Source organism: Falco cherrug, chromosome 6 (assembly GCF_023634085.1).
Source record: "Falco cherrug isolate bFalChe1 chromosome 6, bFalChe1.pri, whole genome shotgun sequence".
In the NCBI taxonomy this organism is placed as follows: domain Eukaryota; kingdom Metazoa; phylum Chordata; class Aves; order Falconiformes; family Falconidae; genus Falco; species Falco cherrug.
Window position 1 is genome coordinate 22,451,275 of NC_073702.1, and position 26,727 is coordinate 22,478,001.

The window sequence follows — 26,727 nt, forward strand, 5'->3', positions numbered from 1 at the left end:
GACATTTACTAGGTTGGAAGGATACCCTTCCAAATCCCATGGGTCAGTCTCTCTTCCAGGACTGCACAAAACTTATTTAGGACAAACATTCCTTTTGTTTCAGCTACCAGTTCCATACATTGTTCAGCTGTTTTGACCTTACTGTAAGTGAAAATACCTAGCAGCACACTACCTACCTTCTACAAACTACCTTCTGCAAACTACCTTCCAACACAGTTTAACTCCATTCCCAGCAGCATCACAGCACAGCAGAAAGAAATAGACTGGACTGAAGTAGCTTGCATTTCACCTCCAGAAGACCTATATTTGTTCATAGGATACCAAAACTGACATCAGAAAGATTTTGTATGTCTAATGATAATGCAAAATAATAAAATAAAAAAAAAAGAAAAATGTGTAATATGTTTTTCTCCTGGGACTACTGGGAGTCAAGATAATTTCCTCAATAAATGGGATTACTGGCAGGATTCCAAGAAAGCAAAAAGTTGGAAAGGAAGCAGATTCAAATATGCGTTCTGTCTCCACCACAGCAAGCCTTATTGCATTATATTTCACTCAAATGCAATTTCATCATAACACTAAATTACATCGGCCTTCAACTTGTAGTGCAATACACTATTTAGTCTTTTGAAACAGCATTCACAAAGAAGGAACCAAAATGCATTTATCTTCAGTAAGTAATCTATATACTTAGAGGCATTTAATTTTTGAAAAATCCAGCAAAATTTGAGTCACTTAGGCTACAGCTATACTCAGAAATAAGCTAGGTTCATTACCTGACCCTTTGGCCAACTGACCTATACGGTTAAACTTTGTTATCCCATAGAGAGGGTGGCTGCATCTAACAGGGTTAGTCTCTGAAACATGCCTGGGCACTATCTAGAGGAGAGCCAGGTGGCCCAGGCTGAAAGCAGGCTGGGGATCATGCTGGTTGTGACAGCAGTTTGACAGAGGTGGTGATCAGATGGCAGTGGTTGGGTATATGCCCTGCTTCTGCCATCTGCATAAACCAACAGTGGCAGACCCTGCACTTTTTTATTCCCACTTGGAATAAAATATGCTCCATTCCAAGAGTAACTTAAAAAGAAATTATTTCAGAATTTTAATGCTTCTGTTAAATCAGTTACACTTACCTATTTGTATGTTGTTAAACATTTTTTTCTATTCAGATGCAAATATGCATTTTTATTGTTTATAAATTTTTAATGTTCAATTTGCTGAATCTTTGAGCAACACAAACCAACAAAATAGGGGCTTACTTTCATCAAAGTAGAAACAGAATTTAAATGGGAAAACTCTCCTGCAAAGAGGCCTGATAAAACTCAGAGAAACAAGCACACATGTCAAAGGTCTGTTGAAGGTTAAGTGAAGGCTGTTCTACTTTTCATTTTACCCTATTCAGAATAGCGACAGAAAACTAGGCATATTCTTATGAAACCCACCTACATACATTCTGCAGCCAATGCATGTTTTTATACTGCCAAAACTATCAATATTCAGTTTTTATTACAGGTTTACTGGTGCTCTGTCAGACCCCAGTTCTGAGCTATCCTGACACCCAAGCAGATGACTAAGAGTGTAAGCCCTATTTTATTTCTGTGCATTAGCTCCCTCCATCCTGGTAAACAAGCTAAAACGCCAGCTAATGCAGCTGACATCTTGAATTATGTAAGGTCTCATAATACATGCCAGAAATGTTATTCAGCCCTGCTATGCATGCAGGAATGCTGTTCAAAACTTTGGCTTCTGGCTCAGCAGCATGATCAGCAGTTGAAAGGGTGCTCGGCATGCAATGGGGATTACTGAGCCGCGCTCAGGAGGAAGGCAGGCTCCATAACCATCACCCCTTGCTACATCCCTCACAGAAATCCACCAGACGTAAAAGGTAACCACAGTGACAGGGAGACAGAGATGTACTGGGAGGAAATGGCTTGTGGTGAAAACCCAGGTTAAGGACCAGCACTTTGTATTCCTGCGAGACAAGAAATTTTCTGTCTGATTTTGGACTACCGAAATTTGCAGTTTTTTGCAAGGAAAAGATACAAGAACCAGAGTATTTGTCAATTTCTGCTTGAAGTTCACCGGAAAAAGCCTGTATGTTAGGCTGGCAGATTCAAGGCGCACCCCTCAGTTTAAGGGAAACCCGAGGATTTAAAAGTTATCTGTCAACAGCAGCCTGGCTGCTCAATTATTCCTAGTGCAGTGTTTGCAACAAATTCTCAACGGAGCCCCTAATAATATTTCACAGTATTACAAAAACCTTCTTCCTTTTCTGACTGCAGTTATTGGTAACTATGCCATTAAATCCTTTGGGAGCACGAACAGGCACAGCTGTCAACACCAGTACACTGCATCAGCATCTCACCCATATTTTAGTCAATTATATTCTGAGCAGTGTATTTTCATTACATGGAAAAGTGATGGAAGACACAACATTTGGTACTGACCTGCTAATAACCACCTGCCTTCAGGATTTAACAGATCAGAGACTTTCGTTCTTGAAACATATTCTTTGCTCGAATACATACGTCTAGATGCCGTCTGGATCCGCTTATAAGCTGTAGGGGTCTAGGGCAGGCACTGAGACCTGCCACTCAGTGGAAAATTTGTGCTGTTATCTACATTCACTTGCGGGAAGTTCAATCATAGCCAAAACCAAAGAACAGAATAAAATATATTTTGTTTGGTCTAAGTACTTGGAAAATTAGAACTGTCTCTGAGAAAAGGTTTTAGTTTGTGGTACTAGGATGGATATGACACACCCTCCAAAGCAGGATGGCTGCATCCAGACTGCCGCTGGGAAAGACCACTTCAAAACCTTCTCGGTGTACATGGTCAAGTTTCTGTACTCAGGTCTGTGTTCTGGAAATGTTTAATTTACCAGCAGGAACAAAGCTGGTCAACGTGTGGAAGTCTAAGTCGAGTATCTCCTCTTTCCCTGTTGCCTTTAGAAGGGTCACTCTTAACAAGCCACAGACATTAATTAGTTTACTCTCCCTTAGCACACCTTATCCTACAAGGATAATTGCCTTCTTGCAAGACCCACAGCTTTCAGAGCCATTTATGAGAAAATCCAGGACTGAAGAATTCACAACATATGTCTCCACTATGGCTGAGAAATTACAGGCTCCTCATCCTGAGAGACCTCTACTTCCGCTGACAAGTACTCACAAGCTGAAAATTAACCACCTTTTCTGTTTCCCAGAGACTTTCACAAATTTGGACTGAACCAGTTGATGTAGCCAGCACACCTCAAACTCCAAACTCAGCCCAGATACAGTGACTAAGAATACAAAAAAATTGAAATATTGCTTCCAACCACTGTCATTAAGCACTCATCTTTTCATCGTTGGTAATCAGCCAGGCACAGGTCTGTCAGAAATACCCATGTTACAGGCCATGTTTTCATCATTGGAACCAATACTATAGCAAATTCTTCAGATTCACCTTTAGAATTTGGCTCCATTGCCTAAGCATAGGTCTCCAGCACCCTTTGAGATGAACAAGTATCCTGCCTTGATTTTAGTTGCCAATTGAAAGTGAGACCTGTCAGTGTCCTTTAATGCTATCTCAGAAATCTTACATCGGTTCATGGTACAGACACCTTTGTGCATCTGAATTAAGTCTACAGAGATGCATGAGCAAGCTATGTGAAATAATAGAGTTGCAAACCCTAGAGTTGTTCTCTTCAGCAACAGTGAAAGTTGATGGTTCTCCTCCAGATTGCAAGTTAAATAATTAAATTTAATTAAGGACTTCTGTCTAAGGTTTTTGTTTTGTTTTATTTTATGGAAAGATGAGTCACTATGGCATGCTATACATGGTATTATCTACAGAACAATAAACAACCTTTGATTAAAGATTTCAATCTTAATTTCTTCATTTTGTGTATTTCTCCCAGGCAAAAATATCCATTTTCTAAGCTGTGAGAAACACCCAGTCATTTTAATAGAAGCTGCAGATTTGAAATCAGGCTACCACTTTGAAACTGTCTTCAGAAGTATATTTGCCGTTTAGTTATAAAATAATATATTGAAAGAATAAAAAGGAGAGAAAAATAGAGATCTATTGAAAAACATACTTAACTACATATTTTCCTATAGTTTTAAAATTTGCTTTAGTTATTTAATAGGCCATATTGTAGGCAGTATGAATGAAAAAAACACAACAGTCAAACAAAACCCTCCACAATGTTTACATGTGTATGTTACAGTACAGCTGATACATAAAGCACTGTAGCAATAAGAAAGGTGTAAGATGCCAAATATACGACAGAATTATATATTTGTTGTTATACCTAGTATAGAATAGTTATTTGCTATTTAGAGAAACCAATGAAATAAAAAAGACTTGTAATATAAAACAATCCTTCTAGAGAAGAAAAAATGCAGAATTTTAAACTTTTTATAAAAATATGGATATATTTCCTTCAGTAAACATAACAAAATCTTTCTGAGGTAGCATGTGTGTTACACAGATGGAGGGAGATCACAAGTTTTTCACCCAGTAATTATAAGGAACTCTAGCTAAATTAAAACTAAGACACAAAAGTTAGCTTTTTAACTACAGTATCATATTTTCTCACGGATACTGACCACTACCAGTAACACACAAAGAAAAGTCACCCAAGTCATGGCAAATTTTAGAAAGGTGTATAACATAGTACAGTGAAACTTACTTTTGATGATCTCCCAGTGGTCTCTGTCCAATGGATTTTAATAACGACTCTGGTCGAACTGTTAATTTTGGTGATGTCTTAGGGCTGGTATCAGAGTCTCCACTTTCTTCATCTCCCATGGCCTTAATATAGCTCCCACTTCTCATTCTTCTGCAGGGGATCTCTTCATCTTTCCCACCACCTGGGTATCCTCCCCATTCATCCTGAGGTACCTAATGGAGACCATAAAACACATCAACAAAATGTGCATTATTCTTTTCATGTATTTAAATGCATCCTTCAATTTTTCATTTTACAAACACAAGCTGTGAATTTTTTATTCTTCAGAAACAGGTAACATAGAAATTTCTAAGGTACCCAAATGATCTGGCAATTTAATTTCAACTTCAAGATTGGAAATTTTCAGTTTAGAAATGCTGGAGCCTAAGGCACAATCAAGTCATGGTTTGTGCGCTGAGCTACAATGTCTTATTTGCAGACAAGCTCTAAATTGCAGGAAGTTTGCACACAGATTTTCAGCTGATAAACAGTAAGTTGATCAGGTGTCTCCAGACCTAAAACTCTCTGAAAGCTGAGCACTTCAGTCTTTTACCAGCTCTTCTCATATGGGGCTTTGGCTGCTTTTCAGGAAGGCGAATGAAGTATTTGAGTTAAACTAAGCTATAATTTTGGCATAAATGGATAGGATTTTCATTTAGGGTAAATGTCTGTGGAAAAAAAGGCACATGTGGCAATTTGATTTTTTTTCTTATGTAGAAACTGCAAAATAGTTAATAGAGGCTGTATCATATCAGGAATGTAGCCAGTTAATTAAAAATACATTTGGTTGAGGCTGCTTTCATGCAGTTGAGGTCGTTTATCAAATAGTAAGATTGGCAGTCAGATAATCCACAGCTGGTGGATGTATATCTCTCTGCACCACAAATTGGCAGGGAATTGAGCAGGAGTAGGTTTTCCAATCCAAAGTGAAATCAGCCTTGTTTTAAGACTTATGGGAAAATTTAGCAAGCCTGTCTCTGCCAGTATTGCTGATGCTTTGATTTTTTGTTTAATCTTCCAAGATGCTGAGTCCTCTGGTCCTAATCCAGAAACACACTTAAGAATTTACTTAATTTAAAGGATATAAACAGCTCTCTGAAATCCATTATAATGACTCATGGTTAAAAAGAAGGATGTGACAGAGCCCATCAGTGGACTAAGGCTGATGCACTTGGCAGCATCAAATCCTTTATCAACATAATGACTTCATATATATTAAACAGTACAATGGCATTATTTACAAATATACTATAAATCTGAACTTCCAGTTACACATATATTAAGCTGTTTCTGCAAAGCAAGATGTCTGATAAAGACTTTCAAGTCAAACATATTTGAGACCCTCTGCAGACAGAATTCACTGTGGAGCTGAAGCAAACACTCCCCTCAGTTTCAGCAGGAGATTGGACCTAAGTAACTAACATGATCTGCCTGTCACCTTTGCTGCTCTTTCAAGATACATGGCTTAGCCACACATCAGGTGAACAGACCTGGTGCTTGGAGCCCCAAAAAGGGATTAAGGGGGAAGTGAAGTTTTAAACGTGGGTGAACAACTGAAAATAGAGATATTAAATTAAAGAAACAAGCTCAGGAGAGAAAAATGAGGCTGAAGATGAAGACAGATAAGAAGAGATGAAACAGATCACACATATCAGAAAAATGTTAGAGGCAAATATGAGAGAAAAAATTATGAGTTACATTCCTATATAAAGTAATAGGACAGAGCATGAATCTAAATTAAATATGGGTTACATCATGCAAAGAAACAAACTTTTCATATTATTCAGCTTTGGATGGTGATTAGAAAGGGAGTGTAAAAAATCTTCCCAAACTTCAAGCCTGTAAATGTGATACATCACTCTCATTTCTTTTCCAAGACCTAGTATGTGTGAGATTAATGTTGGAGGAAGGTTTTTTGAGATACTAGGAGACCTAGAAGTATTTACATGTAGTGATAGTTGTAATAGCCAGACTTCTAAAATATACAAAATAAATCTATTTTCTTAAGCTTTTTTTTTAATCTACAGCTGGCAACACTATTAACTGTAAAAATCTGAATCAGAGAGCTGTATATGAAAAATTAATTGATAACACACAAACATACTCTCACTTCAAAGTCTTATTACTTTCCTGTCAGCATAGCTAAAAACAAAATCCAAATGCTGAAAAAGCATTTACTGGCATCTACATGGGCCCACTGCAAGCTATACTGTTCAATTTTCTGAACTAAAGCTGAATTATTATGTTCAGTCTTAATATTCTTTTTCAAAAAATTGATAACTTTTTCATAGAATCATTATTTTGGCTTGAAATTTTTTTCCTTCATTTTAGCTCAATGATAATTAAATAGAAAGTTTAAAAAGACATTGATCAATAACCTTTTAATTACTCAAATGCAAAAAAAATTATTAGTTTCTCAACTTCCTTTTGTCTGAAATTCCATGTTCAAATAACTAGATAAGGACTGGATTTAAATGAGTAAACACGGGCTTATTTGTTGATTGAAGTTGAAATCTTACTTTAAAAGATAGGAATGACTGATTTCTTTACATTGAAGTATCTAAAAAATTAAGTTTCTTCACTGTGATAAGGAGCTTCATGAGGATAAATCTTACATTTATGTGTCTTACTATTTTTGTTGACTACATTTCTTTTATTTTCTGGACTCAAATGAATTCACATAAAAGCTAAAACCGCATGGTACACACAAATGCACCAAGAATCCCCTTCTAACTTGTTGACTATCACAGAAAAAATTATGGTTGAAGAAACATTATTCACAATTAAAATATGTGCATATTTCTACCCTTCAGCCATTCAAAGGAGCAGAATACAATGAACACAGGGAAGATGCTTCTGGAGCCTGGCAAGCAAGTCTGACAATGTGCTCTCTCAGAAGGTTTCATGCAGAGCCTAGGAAAACAGCTGGAGCCCTTTCCCTGTTGTCAAAAGCCAAGGAAAGGGCCCTTGACATTGCTTTTCCTCATGGACTGATAATAAAAGCAAAACTTGAGGTCCAGTTTGGCCTGGTTCATCATTTGCTTTAGCTGATAGGTTAAATACTTGGAAAAATCTTCCCAAATCCAGGTCGTCTCAGACCCCAGCATAGCTTTAAAGAAAAGCAGAAGTGTTATACTAGTGTAGGAAAGATTTTTATTTTGAAATATTAACAAAAATATTTAACAGCATGTGTGAGGGTCATTAAACGTATATTTTCCAAAACATGAAAAGGGCTTTGCAGCTTGCAGAAATGCTTTCTTACAATAGTTACCAGCCCCTGAAATTCCCATCTGCAGGGTTTGCAGCTGCTAATTTGGAATAATTACCCTAATTATCTACTGGCATACAGTGATGAGTGCTGTTATTTATAATGTCTAAAAAGGCCTTCCTCCTGTTCTAGATGTTAACATGAATCCCTGTGTATGTAGTTTCTATCCACAGAGGAGTTAGACTGCATATTACCATATGAATTTCCTTTTGTAAGAACAATGAGTTGACAAGGTCTGGATCTTTTCATTTAATTCTGTCACTGGCTGCTGATTTGGTTATAACTATTACAGAGAATGATGAGTCTCTCTTACAATTTTCTCATGCACTGTTGCTGTGAGCAGCAGAACCAGGTTCAGGAATTTGGGACCTTTTAATTGTTCTGCTGCTAATTCAATGTGATATCTTACATTAGTCATCTGGGGCCAATTTTATCAAAGCACCTGGTACCTAAAACTTACTACATTTTATGGAGCTGATGCTGAAAGTGAACTCCAGAAACTTAGGTAGGATTCCACATTCCCTGTACAAGGCATTTGGGAGAGTTAGCTCCTTCAGAGTAGCATCCAAAAGGTCTCTTCAGTTAGCAAACAAAATGCAAAACATGAAGAAAAATCTCAAACGTTTTTCTCCTTTCTTGGGTTTATTGCACGTGATAACAGGCAGCAGAAAGGCCCTTCTGTCATTTCCCATTCACAGCCTAAAACCATCTTTTGAAGAACAAATTCAGATTTTTTTTCAAAGGACTGAGCAGCCTTATTCTTTCCTTCCATGACGAAATGGTTATGGAATTGGGAGACGTTACTGCTCACCTTCTAATCAGTAACAGTTGGAGTGCTCAGGAAGGAGAGGACTTAGACCTGATGTTAAACAAACTGGCATGCTCTCCTCTTTTTGTAACTCATGGCCATTTAATGAAACACTCACAGATTGCCTGGGGAGGGCTGGTTAGAAGAGAAAGACAACATATTTGAGAAGTTGTGGCAGTCCAGTGAAGTTCCCGCTGACTGGAAAAGGGGAAACATAACTCCCATTTTTAAAAAGGGAAAAAAGGAAGACATGGGGAACTACAGGCCAGCCAGCCTCACCTCTATGCTTGGCAAGATCATGGAGCAGATCCTCCTGAAAACTATGCTAAAGCAAGTGGAAAGTAAGGAGGCGATGGGTGACAGCCAACAGGGCTTCATCAAGGGAAAATCTTGCCTGGCAAATTTGGTGACCAACCTGCTACAACAGGGTTACAGCATTGGTGGATGAGGGAAGAGCAACTGATGTCATCTACCTGGAGTCGTGCAAAGCATTTGACATTGTCTCGGATGACATCCTTATTTCTAAACTGCAGAGACATGGATTTGATGGATGGACCACTCAGTGGATGAAAAATTGGCTGGATGGCCACACTTAGAAGAGTTTCAGTCAATGTCTCAATGTCCAAGCAGAGACCAGTGACAAGTGGTGTTCCTCAGGGCTCAGTACTGGGACCAGTGCTATTTAACATCTTTGATGGTGACTTGAACACTGGGATTGAGTGCACCCTCAGCAAGATTCCCAATGACACCAAGCTGTGTGGTACAGTCAACACGCCTGGGGGAAGAGATGCCATCTAGAGGGACCATGACAGGCTTGAGAGGTAGGCCCATATGAACCTCTTTAGGCAACCTATTCCAGCATTTGACCACACTCGGGAGGAAAAAGTTTTTCCTTATATCTAATCAGAGATGGCCAATCTAGGCTACCATTCAGGAACTAGTGTTAGCAGTGTGTATCTAAGAACTACTGATGTCAAAACTGGGAGAACCAATGAAATATTCTTTCTTTTGGACTTTGACCACTGTTAATTCAAGTTTTTTAATTTCAGTTTAGGATTTAGCTAAAATCATCAAATTGGCAACAACCACTGGCATTTCAAAATAGATTTGCTCCTGTTGTTCCACCCACTTCTATGGCATTTCCTCCCAGCTCCCAGAATTTTAAAGGTGTTCCACCACTAAATTGCTGATCTGCTTAAAATCTGGCATATCACTTTACCATCTAAAATGAAACACTTGTAAATAAATGCCTTGGAGCTGACTATCACTTCTTCATATTTCTCATTCTCAAAGGTTAAAATGACGATTACCTATCTCACAGAAGTCCTGTGAAATTTAATTAGCATGCAGATGTAAAATGCACTGAAATATTCATTACGACCTAAATCTTACCTTAGTAATATAAATTTCACATTTTACTAGAAGCTGAAGCTGTCTGTGCATGTAATTAGATTATAGATGTTATAAAGAAGGATAAGATATGAAACACTATGTAGTAGATATGTAATTTTTGTAATTTTATGCTTTCTCAGCCTCTTCACAAAGATGACCCCCCCCAAAAAAAAAGAACACAATCTGTAGGTAAGAGATTTTCTTTTAAATCATGCCTTCTTCAGAGAGCCTCAGAAAAACAGCCTTTGTGCAAAGCTGTAAGTAGATGGAAGTAGATGACAATCTTACAAGGCAGACAGCAATGCTTTTTAGCATGGTAGAAAGTTTCCTCGATATTATAATGGAAGGTGCGTGTAAAAGTTCTATCTATCTATCTATTAATAACATATATATAAAAATATAAAGTTATATTATAACATTAAAGAAATTTTAGGGTAAAACTGCAGCTGCTACTGTCAGGATGGAGTGCAGCTGGTGTGCACAGTATCTGCTGCCCAGTAGTTCCCCAGGCAGCAGAACCTGCAGCCTCAGCACATGCTGAGGGGAACTGAACTGGGGGTGTGGGGGGGTCTGGGGTGAAGGCACCGCGGCCAGGCCCTGTCGTACTCCCTGCAGGGAGGGGAACTTGCTGGTACCATGTACTGATAAAACCACGTAGCAGCTGTCCAGCAGGGAAGGTAGGGGAAGGTGTCGGCTGTTGAACCAGCAACTGGTTCCTTGGATGAACTTTGCTCATTATAATCTCTTTGTAATACCAAAGCACACCTCCATCTCAAAGCTACCCACCTCCAAGGTAAGACCACCCCTCACTGAAAGTGCGCTTTACATTTTTATTGACTGTACCTTTAAAGGTAAAGTGAGAGAATTTTACACCTATCAGTAACAAATGATATTATGACTGGAGTCACTCAAGCTCCACCTAAAAGTAAAGAAATAATACAAAAGTAAGTTAGGAAGAAGTTAGGGAAGTCTCCACTGTAACTGTTGGGACTGACCGATGGGCCAGACCTGTCTTCTCCCCCACGGGGAGGCCTCTTGGGTAAGAGCTATACTATATTCTATGTGTGCTTAATGATTTACCCCAGCTGGCTTTTATCAGTGATTAGACTTTGTATACCATTCTATGCTTGTTCTTGCAGTCAGTGTACTATCAATGGCAAACTCGAACCCTAATCTGTTACAAATCTGTATGATAAAATTTCTCAGCTGAGATCTGTTTTGTGTGTTTCCGGGAACTCGAATAATTGATTTGATCGTTGCGTCTGTCACCGGGAATCCCTGAACAGGACGGGTGAATCACCCTCCAATGCAGTGTGCTGCCCCATGGAGTCTCTGTAGCGAGCTCTGACAGGCTGGCTGGGTACAAGGGTCTTGTCTTTCCTGGCATGTTGACAGACTAGTTGAACATAAAGGGTTTGGGGAAAACCCTCCCCCTTAATGTGACAGGTGAGAGCTGGACCTCTTGTGTTTTCAAAAATTTTGCAGATGAAAGGACAGTGACCAATTACTAGATTTTTCTTCTAATGACATTCCCCTGTTTACTGGATGCAGACTCTAGACCCTATTGGTCTAGCTTTTGCAGGAGGGAAAAGTGCAGTATCTGAAAACAAAAACTTTGTTTCCTCAGACCTAACTTTGTGTCTTTGCCTCAACACCATTCCCTGAACATTTTTGACTAGTTTTTTTCTGTGGGTTTTTTTTTTTTTAATGTGCTGATTCATTGTTCAAAGAATATGAATTATACAATGAAGCCATTCAAAATCCTCTACAAAATATGCCGGGGACTCCTCCTCACCACTAACAATGCTAATCCTCGTAATTAGGTGTAATTTTCACAAGACACGCCCTACTCCCCAAACTCCTTGACAGCTCAAAAGCACAGAGAGATCTTGCAGCATCCCCTGAAAGGCCGCTGACGCTGTCCATCAAGGCAGGAGCTAATCTGGAAAAGCAAGAGGCATCTTTGCTTGCCAGCCATTCTCTCCAGGCTTTGGTATGAACAGCCATAGTATCACAGGAAGATGAAGGACATGCCATAGATCCCAAACAATATATATTTTACACTGGGTTGAAAAGAACTTGAATTCAGGAATTTGGGAGTTGGGAATGGATAGGACAACCATGCAGATCACAGAACACAAACATAACGTTCCAGCTGGGAGATGTTTGAATAGGCAAACTAAGTGCCAGCATTATTTACTGCCCAATTTTCACGTTCCAAGCAAAGCTGCACTAACTGATACTTGACAGAAAGAAGACTTCTGTCCAGTGTACTCAGGATTGCTTAGTCACCGCTTCTGTATTTTCTACAGAACAGAGTTCTTTTCATTTAAATTATACTTCATAACTCGTATTTCAACAGGGATGAACTAAACCAAAAAGAACCAGTACTATGTTTCGTTTCCTAACTGGTTCCCCAGCAACAATGTTAACTGTAATCTGAGGATGGTTAAGTACTGTAAATAGTGTTGTGAGGACTCTGTGGCTTTGTTTATACTGTTTGGATGAATGTGGGCCAAATGCACACCTCCTGACCTGCTGTGCTCATATTGCTGGCAAAGACCTTTGCAGTTCAGCCACCTGCAAATCCTCTGCTACATTGCTGGGTCTCTCTGGGACCCTCTGGACTCTGCGCCATTTTGACACCGTGGAGTGAGGTGCAGTCAGATGACAGTGGTGGGCTTGTCCTCACTGTAAGTGATTTTAGCCTGCTCAAAGATTTAAAAGATTTAAATCTTTTTAAAAAAAGAGATTTTAGCTCACTGAGATCTGGTGCCAGAACTTTGACACGAGTTGCGCTTGGACTGAAGGGCGGGCTTGGCCTGTACTTAAAAAAGAACCTATATATATGTAGCTTCTCAAAGACACAAACCCAGTACAGGTTCAACCAAGAACCCTGGGTTCCAGTTGGCTGCATATTTCCTTTGGTAAGTGACCCAGGATGCTGCTTTGTGGTCAGCAGAATCTGCTTTAAAGTTATACTACCATCATCTTAAGTGAGGCAGATTTTCCTTAAGCAATATTCAGCTTTTCAAGCAATGCTAGTAATGGTAAAGTGACTTAGAGTGCTGCCTGGAAAATATAATAATAAAGATAAGTAAAGAAAAATTTTCATCTGAACTGGTGAGCTCCTCCAGCTCACTGTGCCACTGCACAATCATCAGTACTAGCAAGACAGAAGGATGAAAATGGTGTGATGATTACCCCATGGCTGGGCATACCTCAGTGAATGAAGACCCACTGTCCTGCCTGGAGGTCAGCTGGCCTGCAGCACTCTGCACCCATGATACTGAGAAATCTTTGTCTCTAACTGAGTGTGACTACCAGGAATGGTCCCTGGCCTGTGCTAAGCCCTGAGCTGTACCCAGGAACTGTTCAGGGAAATTTGGCTGGCTTGGATGAAAACGATGCCCAAGACAGCTTGAGCCACATAACAGTACAGAGGATCAGGGTGCAGTGCCAAGGAAACCATCCCGACACTATGCAGTTTGATAGCATAGATGTACCATAAGGTAGCAATTATTGTAATAATGGAGGTCCACAGAAGCATCAAAGACCAAGACTTGGAACTTCTCATGATTGCCACGAAATGCAGCATTTCTGCCAATTAAATTGCCATAGTTACACACCCAGAATTTGTTTTTCTATTTCTTTGCCTTTCTGGGCCAGCTTATATCCGCATTTTCCTTTACATCGTTCTCTATAAATTGAATTAATTTAGTTACAATGCAAATTCTGCTAAAACCAAGCGTGAAAAGGCTAAAGACTTAAACTGGATTGCAGCTTATCGCTTACTACAGGAGAATGGGAGCCAGGAATATACCTGCCAGCAGGGCTTCCTGATTGACAGGGCAGCAGACGAAGCCCAAGGGACCACAATATCAGCAACTGAGGCTAACTACAAGTTTTCCTGGCAGATATCTTTGGGAGAGGTAGACTGAATTGCCTGAACCACATTTGCAGAGCGAATGGAACACAGCTATCTGCACAGTACAGTGAAGAACAGCCTGGGTTTTGTGACTGATGAAGCTGTGGGAGAGAAGACCCTCTGAGTGCATGAGGCATGTAGTCCCACTCACCGGGGGTCACCTGCATCCCTGTGGCCTTGCTGCATCACATCCAACACTCCCACAGGTAGCTAGGGGCCTGTGTGGTACAGGGTAGGCACTGCAGTGCCTTACTATTCTGTCCTTTTCTAGCCACTTTCCGAAATGAGAAAATAAAGTGTCATCAGCCCCTTCAGCCCAGGGTCTCAACACTGCATGACTTATCAGCCAAAATCACCTGTAAGTCCCCCTGGAAATATCTTTGCCTTTACCACTGCAGACGCTAAGGGAAATTCAGAGTTGTCACCTTATGTGAGTGGGACAAGACCCCACAGACCATTCATTGTCATAGAAGTATAGAGTAAGAGACAAAAATGCCCTTAAAGGAAGAAAAGGAGAAGTGCTTCCAACACACTTAAAATGCACAGCAACTCTAAAACCACAGAGACTGCAGATGTAGCAAGGACTCCAACGTTGCAGAGCCAGTATAAGAGCTAGACAGGGAAGAACCTAAAAGGCAGCATATTCAGGGCTGACCCAAAAGATGGCCTGTAGTAAACAGGGTCTTATGTAATCTAAGCAGGAAATTATATCACCTTTTAAAAAAACCCAACTTTTTATAGGGCTACTACTGACAAAAAACAGCACGTCTTTAAAACATAAATAATTGTAAAGGCTATGTAATATATATATATATGCCTTTCATCCATTTTTCTCAGTTGAAGTAATGATTGGCAGTTTTGAACAGTTATTTCCAGATGATTCAAATTATTTGGCTGACAGAGTGAAATGGGTATTTTTTCCTGTCTAGATACTAGGTAACGCTAAACTATCTGCACACTTTTCAAAAGACCAGTTCCTCTACCAGAAATACCAGGACCTTGTCCATATAGACGTTCAGCCATTTAAACACACCTGCATCTCCACTTTGAAAAACAACCTTTGAGCACAGCACTGTAAGATGGCCAAAACTAGATGCAAAAAAAACCCCAAACCAAAGCCACGTTTATGAATGCTTCACCATTGTTTACAGTCACCTGTTCACAGGAAAAACAATACAGACTGCTCAGGAGAGGAGCAGGGTCTGCCCTAGGCGGTAAGACTGTATTTTAGGAGAGTGTGCAGTCAAGACAGCTCCGGGTGTGCATCCCTGGCAGTCTCATTTGACAGATGCAACTGGCCTGAGTGTCTAAAATAACAAGCTACTCCTGCCTGAAAACTTCTTCAGACCCAGTAGCACCTTTGAGTAACAACTGCAAAGGTCAGCCTTCAGCTTTGGTGAAGTGAATGCTGAAAAACAATTTGGCATTGCGCTGTACTAACATTATAAAGGAGGACAATTTTCTCTGATTAAAGGGCAGTGGGATCATGGCCTCCCTTTTCCACTCCTAGCTTTGACATTTCTACAGTAATAGGGACTTGCTTTGGCAGCTTTAAGAAAATACTAACTCTGAAATCTTTCTACTCTGGTTTGGAAAAAAGCTTCAGCAGCTCATTTCAGCCGATATGAGCATCTTAGTACATGGGCATGGAAGCGATGTGCTGTTGTACCACTGATTAACACAGTAATTCAAGATACCAGTAATGGAGACAAATGTTTGGTCTGAGCTTTACACCACCATTGATTGAATGTATTTATTTTCTTTTTCTTTCTCCTTTTTCCCTTGGAAGGGGTATTTCAGAAGTATTCTGCGTTTTGTGACACACAAAACCATCAGCATTTTGTAAATACAGGGAAGTGTCAACTTTATTAAATCCTTTTTATTTAACGTTCTTTAAATTGTTAAGTGCAATACTTCAGAGATATGATGGGTAGAGAGAACATTATAAGGAACAAGTACAAGTGGTTAAGCTTGCTGCTCTGTATGGGAGGATTACACCCTTACTGACCTGGGGAATAACTCCAGAGTGGCCCCAGGTGCTGTACCAGATGTTGCAGGCTGACATTAACATTGTGAACAGACTGTAGGGCATTAACGGTCCCATCATTTCCCATATTGTCTGGGCCTCTTCTTGCACATCGCCAGTCCTGACTGGGAGGGCACAAGGCTAGCTGAGACATGCTTGTGGGGCTGGAATGGGCTGTAGCAATCAAAATGGTAGCGCACATGCCCATGCTAATTTAGGATGCAGGCTACCCTGTTAACATATTATCTATACTAGCTCCTACTGCTGTGGAAACAACCCAGTCAATTCTGCAGTGGGCACTGGTCATAAATCATTGTGAAGGCAGCATGGGTGATAGTGATTTGGATGTTAGTATCAAAACTTTGCTAGCTCTGGCTGACTCCACAGTATGCACCAGCTGGTAGAGTATTGGACATAGCTTCTGTAGTTTGTATACAGGTTTTATGTCAAGCAAACAGATACAATCTGGTTTCACAAAGATGAAGTGCTGAGAAAGGTGCACTGAGTTCAGATCCATCCAACCCTGCAAACCAGAGGGAGAGTGCAAAGCAGTAGCATGCCTCTCAAGGGCAACTGTTTCGTTTGTGGGAATCTGTCCTGTCCCCAGAAGACTTCCTGGAAAAATGAGGGCTTAATACCTGTTTATCCATTAGCTTGTCCTCAAAGCTCTTCAGGTAGGCATAACTTAAACCAGCAAAGAGTCTTGTTGAAACAGCTGCTTTTTTTTTTTTTTTTTTCTTTTCCTTTTGTAAGAGACCAACTCTTGTGCTTTTCTTTCATTCTGTAGAGAACACAGCTGACATTATTACCCACATGCTTAGCAGTGCCACTGCTGTAACGGATGACGCTAGTACTTAAATGCACTAGGAGGACAGGAGTGGGCTGAAGCCATTTTTAGAACAACATGCTATTTTCTTTTTTAGTGCTGACTCATCCACCGTACCTTGTGGTATGTTTACCTTGATTGCTTGCTGCTTCACGGGCTGTTGAATGGATCAGGAAGGAATATTAATCAGTGACATGCAGCATTGTGCTCCAGAACTTCAGTGATGGTGAGTGCTATCCTCTTGCTTATCTTTTGGCTTTACTGTAGAAATTATTTTCTTTAACTAGCATTCACAGGCATTTCAGTCCTGGAAACTGTAAGCAACACTTTTGTATTCATCATTTTAGCACAGCTATCTACTTCATATCCATTTTTTCTGATGAAAATCTTTGCTCCTCACTAGTACTCATATCAGAGTGAAATTAATCAAAGTCGTTGTACTGTATACATGTTGAACCTAATTAGCCAAAACAGCTGATGAAGACAGAAGAGATCTCACAACTCATTTATCTTTTTCTTAACATATTTTATATTAAAATTAAAATGACATGGAAGGCAGTAGCAGCTGCTATAGCTAAAACTATGCAATAGTGCGCTTTACTGTATGTGCGATCTACTTGGGCTATTCTGCCTGTTAAGTGAGATGACGGAAGCGTTTAGTGCCCAGAAATGCAGTTGTAGATTGATTTGTCTGCATTCAAAATAGAAATTAAAGGCCCATGCATAAAAACTGTTGCTAGTCATTCACAAGAATCTGACAAATGCTATTAGTGTACAAATGGCTGCTCTCTGACCTTGTGGTGCTAGCTGACCATCCGGTTCACCTTAGAGCAAAGTTGATTTAACAATGAGCTGGAGCCCAAAGGGGCTTCCTACTCTTCCCTTCTCCCTGTACGTTCCCACCACCTCCACGTGAGCTTTAGATAAGAAAAGTAATCACTATTTTATACAGCTTTATTTCTATTAATTTAGTTCTCTGAAACTGTCCACTTCAGGGCCAGGTGACCACCCATGCTGGAACTAGGCGTGTTGACTGCATCACCTCTAACTTACAACAGCACACTCCCCATCCAAGGAGATCCCCCAGCTGAAGGATTGTCTGTGGAGGAGCAGGGAGTGTGAAACCCTAAGAGAGGAGCCAGAGACTAAGCTTGGAGGTTTACCAGGCTAAAGAAATACCTGCTTTCAACTCTAGGACATGATTTAAGCATCTAATGTGCAGATGCTTTCAAAACTTTTCTCATCTCCTGTTTTCAGGTATCAGTGGATTTGGTAGAAGATCCCTTCTCAGAAAGAAATTTTCTTTCTTCACTCTTCAGAGTTTCAGTTTTAAGGAAAAAGCAGCTCAGCTCAGAGATTACTGTGGAAGGCAAAATGGAAGCCCAAAACCACAACACAGAAAACACAGGCCTAAGGCACTGCCATGGTCTTCCAGTTTGGGACTCCGTATACCTAAACTCTCTAGTGGAAAACAGAAGTGGCAATATTTTAAACAGGCGTCAAAAGAAAAAAAAAAAACAAGAAGGTGACCAGTAGATAGAAAAGTGAGCTGGGTACAGTGAATCCTTGTATAACTAGGCAGCAGAATAAATAGATATAACTATATACCAGGTATACAACTAGGTAGCCATATATATATATCTATTATAAATTTATAATATTATTGTATAGACATAGAATTATTTTTTTATTTTGTGGTATGTTTATGTATTCATATATAAAATCACTGAAGGACTATAATTTCACAGATTTGCTTAAAAAAGTATTTAAAAATATATAACTGACATCACTCAGGAGAAATGGCTTTTAACCTCACGTGTTGAAATGTTATAAACACAGAGATCCTGTGAAGGGCCTGGGGTTTTATGCTAATCTGTTCACTTGTGCACCTCAGGGAAGTCTGCTGCTGCATAATCAACTTCATAATCCCTTGAATTCTCATTGCCAGATATTCTGCAGCAAGGCAGTAAACTCTCCTAGCTAGGGATTCTGACAAGTCTCTCTACCTTTCCCAGTTTCTGAACCTAATGATTATTTTTATCCAATCATTATTTAGTGATGTTTCTTACACTGCCATAAGAAAAATTAAATATCCCTCCTCAGTTTTACAGATAGAGTAATTTCAGTGTGCAGTGATTAACAAATTACATTTCCTGGGTCAGAGAGAAAGTTCATGGCGGAGCTAATAATGGGACTTATATCTCTGGTCTTAATGATTATAGTGTGACGGCACAGCATCCCTCAACGCAGAAGTTTCAAAACTAAGCGTTTGGTTATGACAGTGACAGAATGGGGTCCCTTCAATTTGTTTGCTGACCTTCAGCTAGGGAATAAACCAGCCACTCAGTCTGAAGGGTATCTGTGCTCTGAATGGCATATTTTGTAATGACAATATTCCTGTTATAGAATTCCTGGTATTATTGCTTTGGACACAACTATAGATCCTTTATGGTAGTAATAAAGCACTCCAGTCTTAACAAATTTCCATTATAGGATCCCTGTGGACAGGGAATGGCTACTATCCCATTTTTAAAGGGGCTTAAAACCAAAGACCACAAAGTCTCTGGTGCAGCAAATATTAAAATTCATGTCTCCTAGATTTTAAGCTGGATGAACCTTCCAAATTACTGGAAGAAAATTCCTTTCTGCAGTCATCCCAATTCACAAAAAGCATAAAACAATGACTGCAAAAAATATGCCTTCCTGCTCCCTAGGCTTGCCACTGGGCTTGATCTAAAGTTTAGTGATAACCAAGTTAGCCTGTGAACTCAGTGTTTCATATTCACTTGAGGATGCTAATATGCGTTGGCAGTGAAGAGAAGACTCATGAAAAGTAAAATCTGGTGACTTCTGCAAAGAAAAATGAGATGTAAGGAGTGGGGACAATGAAACATGATGAGAAGGAAAGCACAAAACTCAGCAGGGATGTAGAGGAACCAGAACTGTCTGTGTAGAAGTAGGAGTACGTCATGGTAAGGAAAAAGCTAGACATACCTAAACCTCTCCGTCATGTCAGAGCTGTACACATGGTTTTAGAACACAGACACAAATGCAAGCCTCTGCAGTGGATGTGCTTCCAGTTCTGGCTCGAGTTAGATTAAAAACTTCCAGGCTGTTTTACATACATGAGAACTGTACTTGGATATGATAAAATATCACAGCTGCCAGTCTAAATTGGTATCAACTTGCATGGTAATGCTATGATGTTGCAATTTCTTTATTTTCCTTGCTCTGCAATGAGGAACTTTCCTTGTTTCAGTCGGGAAGACTGATCCCAGATATCGGCATATACATTTGAAAAGATCTGGCTCTTCAAGTGTGACTCATTACTATTGGACCCCTATTGCTCACAGGTGGAAAAGCTCTGCACAGAAGTACAAGGATTGTTGCTAATCTGTGCTTGCTGGCTTCTGCAGAGCTCACAGGAAATGAAAATCTCTAAATACATAAATGTGGAGTGGAGATTTGCCCACGTAAGAATCAGTTACGTTCTGGAGAAAGAGAAGTTCCTTAAAAAAGAGTAAAAGAGAAGGTACTCAGAATAATGTGGGTTTTGCAGGCTGTACTTGCTAAAAGTACCTAAGGGAATATTCGTATACTATGTTTTTCCCAGTGGTAAAGCTAGCTGAAGAAATTATCCTTTCAACAACTCCCTCCTCCTGCTCTGCTCCCACTGCAATTCTCTGTACACCCTGACGTGCGAATGTCACTTCCCATGGGACTCTGCTGGACCTAGGCCATGATGTAAAAGTCTAAACAAAGTATTTTTGAAGCTGTTTTCTAAGCCTATATCACTTTAAGATCCAGATCAACATGCAGCATCATAAATGGCTACATTAGCATTACTTTGGGGTGGCAAATGGCAGTAAGCAGCAGGCATAGAAGTTTAAATATTGGAGAAAGTGGGAGCTTCTTGTTTGCTTCTAGAGAAAACAAGTGTGCTGAACACCACCACAACTAGTCTGAGTGCCAGGCCTGAAATATTTGTCTCCCTGAGGTACCCATGTAACTTTTGACAAGGACAGCTTACAGTACGGTCTCAAAAGAGGCTCAGTTCAATATGATCTTGGGTGACCCAATCACCAAAAGGAAGTTTGTGAGTAATCATCATCATGACAAAGCAATTGAGTACACCAATAAATCTATTCTCCTGTTACTTACAAAAACTCAGAGAAAAGGAATAAAAGAACAAAAAAATTGGATCTCACATAGACGTTTTTGAAAATCACTCATTCACAGATGTATTTGAAACACTTTTTCTAGCCCCCAGACTGCCAGAACTGCTCCTTTTTCAGTCTGATACATAGGTTTTATCAAAATGTTCAGTGTGATGTCCAAAGATGAAAACACATTAATTGACCTTAGATTAATTTATATCACACCAGCTTTATAGTTTTTAATCTGTGCCCTATAAACAAAGACAAAAGCTAGATTTTTCTCACATTCATGGAATATCTGCATCAGGTGAGCCACACAGACATCCCTTGAGAGATACACAGATTACGTTATATATAAAGGACAAGGGGTAATGGTTTTAAGCTGAAAGAAGGTAGATTTAGAGGAAGTATTAGGAAGAAATTCTTTACTGTGAGGATGACAATACACTGGCACAGGTTGCCCAGAGAAGCTGTGGCTGCCCCATCCCTGGAAGTGTTCAAGGTCAGGCTGGATGGGGCTTTGAGCAACCTGGTCTAGTGGAAGGTGTCCCTGCCCATGGCAGGGGGGTGGAACTAGATGGTCTTTAAGGTCCCTTCCAACCCAAAGGGTTCTATGATTCTGTGATTTTTTACAATGATTAATGGCATAAATGGTGATGCTTTTTTTCAGTACAAATCTTAATAAAATCTTCCTCTTACCTGAAGGTAATGGCACGGCCTCAAGGAAGGTTTGATTTCCTGATGAACCAGAGGCTTATCTAAGTTTAGTGATGATTTGCGATAAGCTTCTTTAGCCTGACTTACTGTAAGCGTGGACCAAGAACTCCTTTTCATGTATTTACCATCAGGGGTCATTGCTAGCCCTTCACAAGCCGAACATTTCACATCATTGTTACTTTTGGAAGTCTTCAATGAGAGATCCCCAAAATGCCCCTGGAGAGCCTCAGGATAGCAATGGGATATATGATCTGCATGATGCCTATTTACCACACTAGGGGTTCGGTAAGTGCTATCGCTGTCCAAATTATCATCAGAGCTCCACCAGCTGCTCATTCCTGATTTATGCTTGCTTTCTGGTTTTCTCTCCTTACTTTTACTCCTTTTGCTATGCTTGGAATGGTGCCCATGATGATGGTCATCCCCTCGACTGTCTCCCTTTGTTCCATTAACGTTGCCCTTGGATGATCCCTCCAGGGAATGAGATTTAGTAAAAAGTTTCTGGACGGAATGAACAAGATGGCGTATTCTTCCTGGGCTCTCACTGCGTTGTTCTGCAGCTGTTGAGGTCCTCTGGTACTGTAAAGTGTGAAACCCATCCCGGTGAAGAGGAAGCTGTTTCTCAAATTGGTCCAAAAGATTGGCAGGAATACGGTTAATCTTAGGGTTACCGTGAGACATGGCGCAGTCGTCTCTTGAGTCGTAATGTGAGCTGTAGTGCATTCTGGGGAAAGTGCTACTTGACATGTGATCGCCCATTACCATGGGCATCATCATGCATTCAGAATGAATGGAGCTGCGTGGCGAGCAACGATGGTGGTCCATCGGGCAACTCTCCGTGGGGCTGAGAAGATACGATTGCCTTGGCTCCTGCCCATGGTGGATATGGTCGTGGGTGTGTTCACAATCTTCAGGGGATGCTAAGCCACAAGTATGAGCTGAACATAACTGTGGTTGGTTGCGACTACCAGATAATCCTTTCATATTCCTCGGAGCAGGAGAATATCTTTCTTCATTGAAGTGCTGAGAAGGTGACCATGAGTACTGCTGGTCTGTCAGGAGAACATATAAAACCTACGTTATGTGTCTGATTTCAAGATTAACTTGCAAAATCCAAGTATATTGCATAACTTAACATTTTTTCTCTATGAGCTTGATGGAAAGTCTCACCATTCATGGAATTTCATTCACCAGTATAAAACTGGTAAAAAGCGCCCACTGTGAGCAAATTATGGGGTGAATGCAGCCTCCTTCCCGTTTGCAAAATTCTCTGCTAGCAGTTCTAAATTTTACGAAGCTATTCATTATGCAAATTTACTCAGATTTAATGGATGTATTCAAGTATTCAGTTTATTATTTGATATTTGGAATTCATATGTCAAGCTTCGTGGCTTGTCATTTAAGTTACACAGATCTAGTTTCTATTTCTGTGGTTTCTCAGTTGGATATCTTAACCTAAATGTATCCTTTCTCCATAGAGGCATTTTCGTGTCACAAACTGAACCTTTTCTTAAATGGATCTCAGCTTCAGGATCCCAAGTTCACTGTTCATAAACATAAATAATAAACAGCAAAGAGTAAAAGAATATGAACATGCTGAAATGAAGCTTAATTTTCATATCACTAAAGAGTTTATGAAGAAGCATTTCATACTATTTGAACACCTGTTATCCTTAGTCCAGAAGTATTACCACTATTCCCATAAATGTAAAGTCTTCTCTGTTAGGTGTTTTTTCCCTTATTTTGTCCAAATTACAAAATATTTATTTAATGACTCTACGTTATTCCTGATAAATATCTTTAGGTACAAGCTACAAGGTTTTTGTACACTTGATTATTTGTTCCTATGGATCATGTGCTCCAAGTTGTGGTTATTAAACAAGCATGATTACTAAATAAGAGTAGCTTGTAAGCAAAGATTTTGATACTTGAGCTTTTGATTTTTTTTTCTCTCATGCAATTTCTTGCAGTTGTAAGATGCTACAAACAGAAAATTAAACCCCCCAGAAATGCTTCAATTTGATTTGCACATTCACTTTCCATCTTCAATTTCAGCTTATTTAAGCAACATTTCAAAAGCAGACAAAGATATAGGATGCGAGATAATCCTTTAGAGGATTAAACAGATGCATAAGTGTTTATACAATCCACTTAGCACAGTCTTTTGGCAAATTTGCTCTTAAGACTCTAAATAATCTTGCACAAGTGCTTGATACAAGGAAGTTAAAGGCTTCACCCCGTATGGAAGCCAGAGAATATCTAGTCATTATATATAACAACATAACCAGACACTGGAGACCAGCCTGCAGAGATAACACAGTAGCTAACAGCACTTTGAGGGGGTGCTAAGCATGTGACAAAACTCTCCTAAATCATATTCCCTTTACTAGTGAAAACTCAATGCCTGGATATGGTCATGAAACAGATCAATACCCATATCTCTTTAATTTTGTTCAACTAATAAGTGTTATGTCATGATACCTTCAGTACAGAATGCAATTTGTGAAATTCTTTAGCATCAGCAATCTCATAACCTAAATGCTTTAATCTTCCTATAGTAGAAGATGCTTAGATAATTTTATTACATCTTAATTTCAACAGACCTCCACATAATTTTTTAAAATGAATGCAGCATTAAACTAATAATAAGAATAAAGTATTCTTCATCCTAGGCACAATCCTGCCACACTAAAGTCAAAGACGGATTTAAGGGTCCAAACGTCACCTCCAGACTTTATCATGGTGTGAAAATGATGTGTCTGTGCATATATTCTTTTCTGCTTCTGTTTTGTTTTTATACCAGTTTCTTTTACTTAATTCTTGGCTATTTTCACATTAAAATAAAAAACTTATTACTGTTGATTGTTCAGTCTGTTGTACTATTTAGGTTATAATACCTTGCATAAATGTAGTTAAAAAAGGAAACATAACTTTTTCTGAAATAACATAATTTTGATTATCCAATTAAAAGCACAACTATATATAGACAAAGCAGTAAATTATAGCAGTGCATTGGGATTCAGCCACATAAGTAGGATTGTAATTAATGGTATTTAACCCAGCATATTACTAAACATTACCAGGGGAATAATGATGGTCCATGTGTTCAATGCACTTAGTCTGTGCTTTCATGAAGGGTTCCCAAAGCACCTGACAGGGATTACTGCATTATTTCTTACAATTCCATGAGAAACGGAAGGCACTGTTCTCCTTTTACAGAAAAGGAAACTGGAACACAGGTAACATTTTCCAAAGTGCTTGTGTATTTGCTGATTTTCATTTTCACAGTGGTGTGAGCCACAAGGATGTGGAAAGAGGCTCTTCAGTTAAACTGACAGCACAAGGAGCATCAACCCCGAGCCTGTTCGTTACAATCTTGCACATCTATGAATGAAGATAACTCTAGCACTATGTTCCAACAATGCATTTAGGAAAAAAACCTGAAGGGCATGGCAGAGATCCAGAACAAAAGAAAGAGCTAGACAAGAGTAAAAAACTCATTTAAACGAGTTCCCTAACACAGAACTGCTAGTCCCTGGTGATTTCTTCAGGCCTCACCCAGCATCAAGCATAGCCTAGAGGTCTTTAAATGTTTTCATCATGTTAAATCCCTAGGAATATGAGACATCATGATTTGACTGTACTGCATTGGATAATGTAAGAACAGCTTTTACATTTCTCATGACTCCCTATGATTCTAGTTCAGTGCAACTAAAGAAAAATAGTTTTCTGTATGTTGCTTCCAAAGACTTAGAGCATTTTATGTGCCTCATGGAATGTCTGATTTCTTTTCTTTGAAACACAGTAGTTAGAAACTACTATAGGCATTCAATACGCACCATCAAAATAATTAAAAACTGAATTAAGGAGTGGCATTTTTCAAAAGTAGTTTTCCCCTCTTAAATTTGCAATAGGGAGTAACTGATACTAGATAAAGTCTCAAATTACTTACATGTGCATCATGTAAATTTATCACTCCGATTAGGTTTGGGCTCTGCTTGGGACATCAAACCTGTACTATGTCCTAGGCACCATTACCTCCTCTTACAAACCCTCTGAAAATCCTCAGAATTTTGCATTATGATATATAAATTTACCAGGTCATCTGAGTTTTGTACTATTCAGTCGACTTTGTTCAGGAGGCCTATTTCAGGGCTCGAAGAAACAGCTGAGCTATGGCTGAATGAATTACTGTACGGTACCAGACCAGTGTAATTGACCATGTGCTAACTCTTAGCCTGCCAGAAATGCAAAGAAAAATGTGCTATCTTACAATTTAGTTAAGATAACATGATTTTCTAGCATTTGCAAGGGACTAGAAGTGTGTCTGTGGTCAATGTCCACAGCTCAGCTGATGCATAAAAATTTGTAAAGCTGCAGTATCAATGTTTCTGCCTCCATCCTTTAAAAATAAAGTTTGAGATTTTGGTATAACAAAATAATTCCAGATTTATCAAATAATGACAGACTGGACTAGAATTTTAGTCTGTGTCATTGACATCTAGATGTCATGACATCTAGAATAAAATATAACATTTTTGTTTTGGTTTGGTTTTCTCTGTTTTTTTTAACAGCAGCCTCTACATTGTTTTAGGGTAATCACTCCAAAAATATAAAAGTAATTGAGGATACTGATGTCTAGTTTCTTAAAGGAAGTGCCATTGTCGGAACTAAAGAGCTGAGAGGAGACAGAAGAACAAATGAACTTAATCCAAAGAAAACTGAAGAATAGGAACAGCGAAAAAATCTACTATATGTGAGCACATTAATGTCTTTTCTTTGTGTCTCATTAGAGCAAAATGGACTCTTTCCATTGACTTAAATGGCTAGTCAGATGTTACATAAAGACCATGGGGAAGGATCTAGAGGAAGACATAGGCTGTTATGT

At 39.4% G+C, this 26,727-nt stretch overlaps 1 protein-coding gene across 1 annotated transcript in view; it reads right to left on the reverse strand.

Moving 5' to 3' along the window:
- The window catches only part of DLGAP2 (DLG associated protein 2), a 109,574-nt gene that overhangs the window by 71,408 nt on the left and 11,439 nt on the right, over nucleotides 1–26,727 (reverse strand). The window contains exons 2-3 of the mRNA XM_005433994.4: nucleotides 21,822–22,891; nucleotides 4,679–4,890 (exon numbers count right to left, since the gene is read on the reverse strand). Of these exons, the coding sequence (XP_005434051.1) occupies nucleotides 4,679–4,890; nucleotides 21,822–22,823 (1,214 nt within the window). The 5' untranslated portion in view covers nucleotides 22,824–22,891. The remainder of the gene's footprint in view (nucleotides 1–4,678; nucleotides 4,891–21,821; nucleotides 22,892–26,727) is intronic.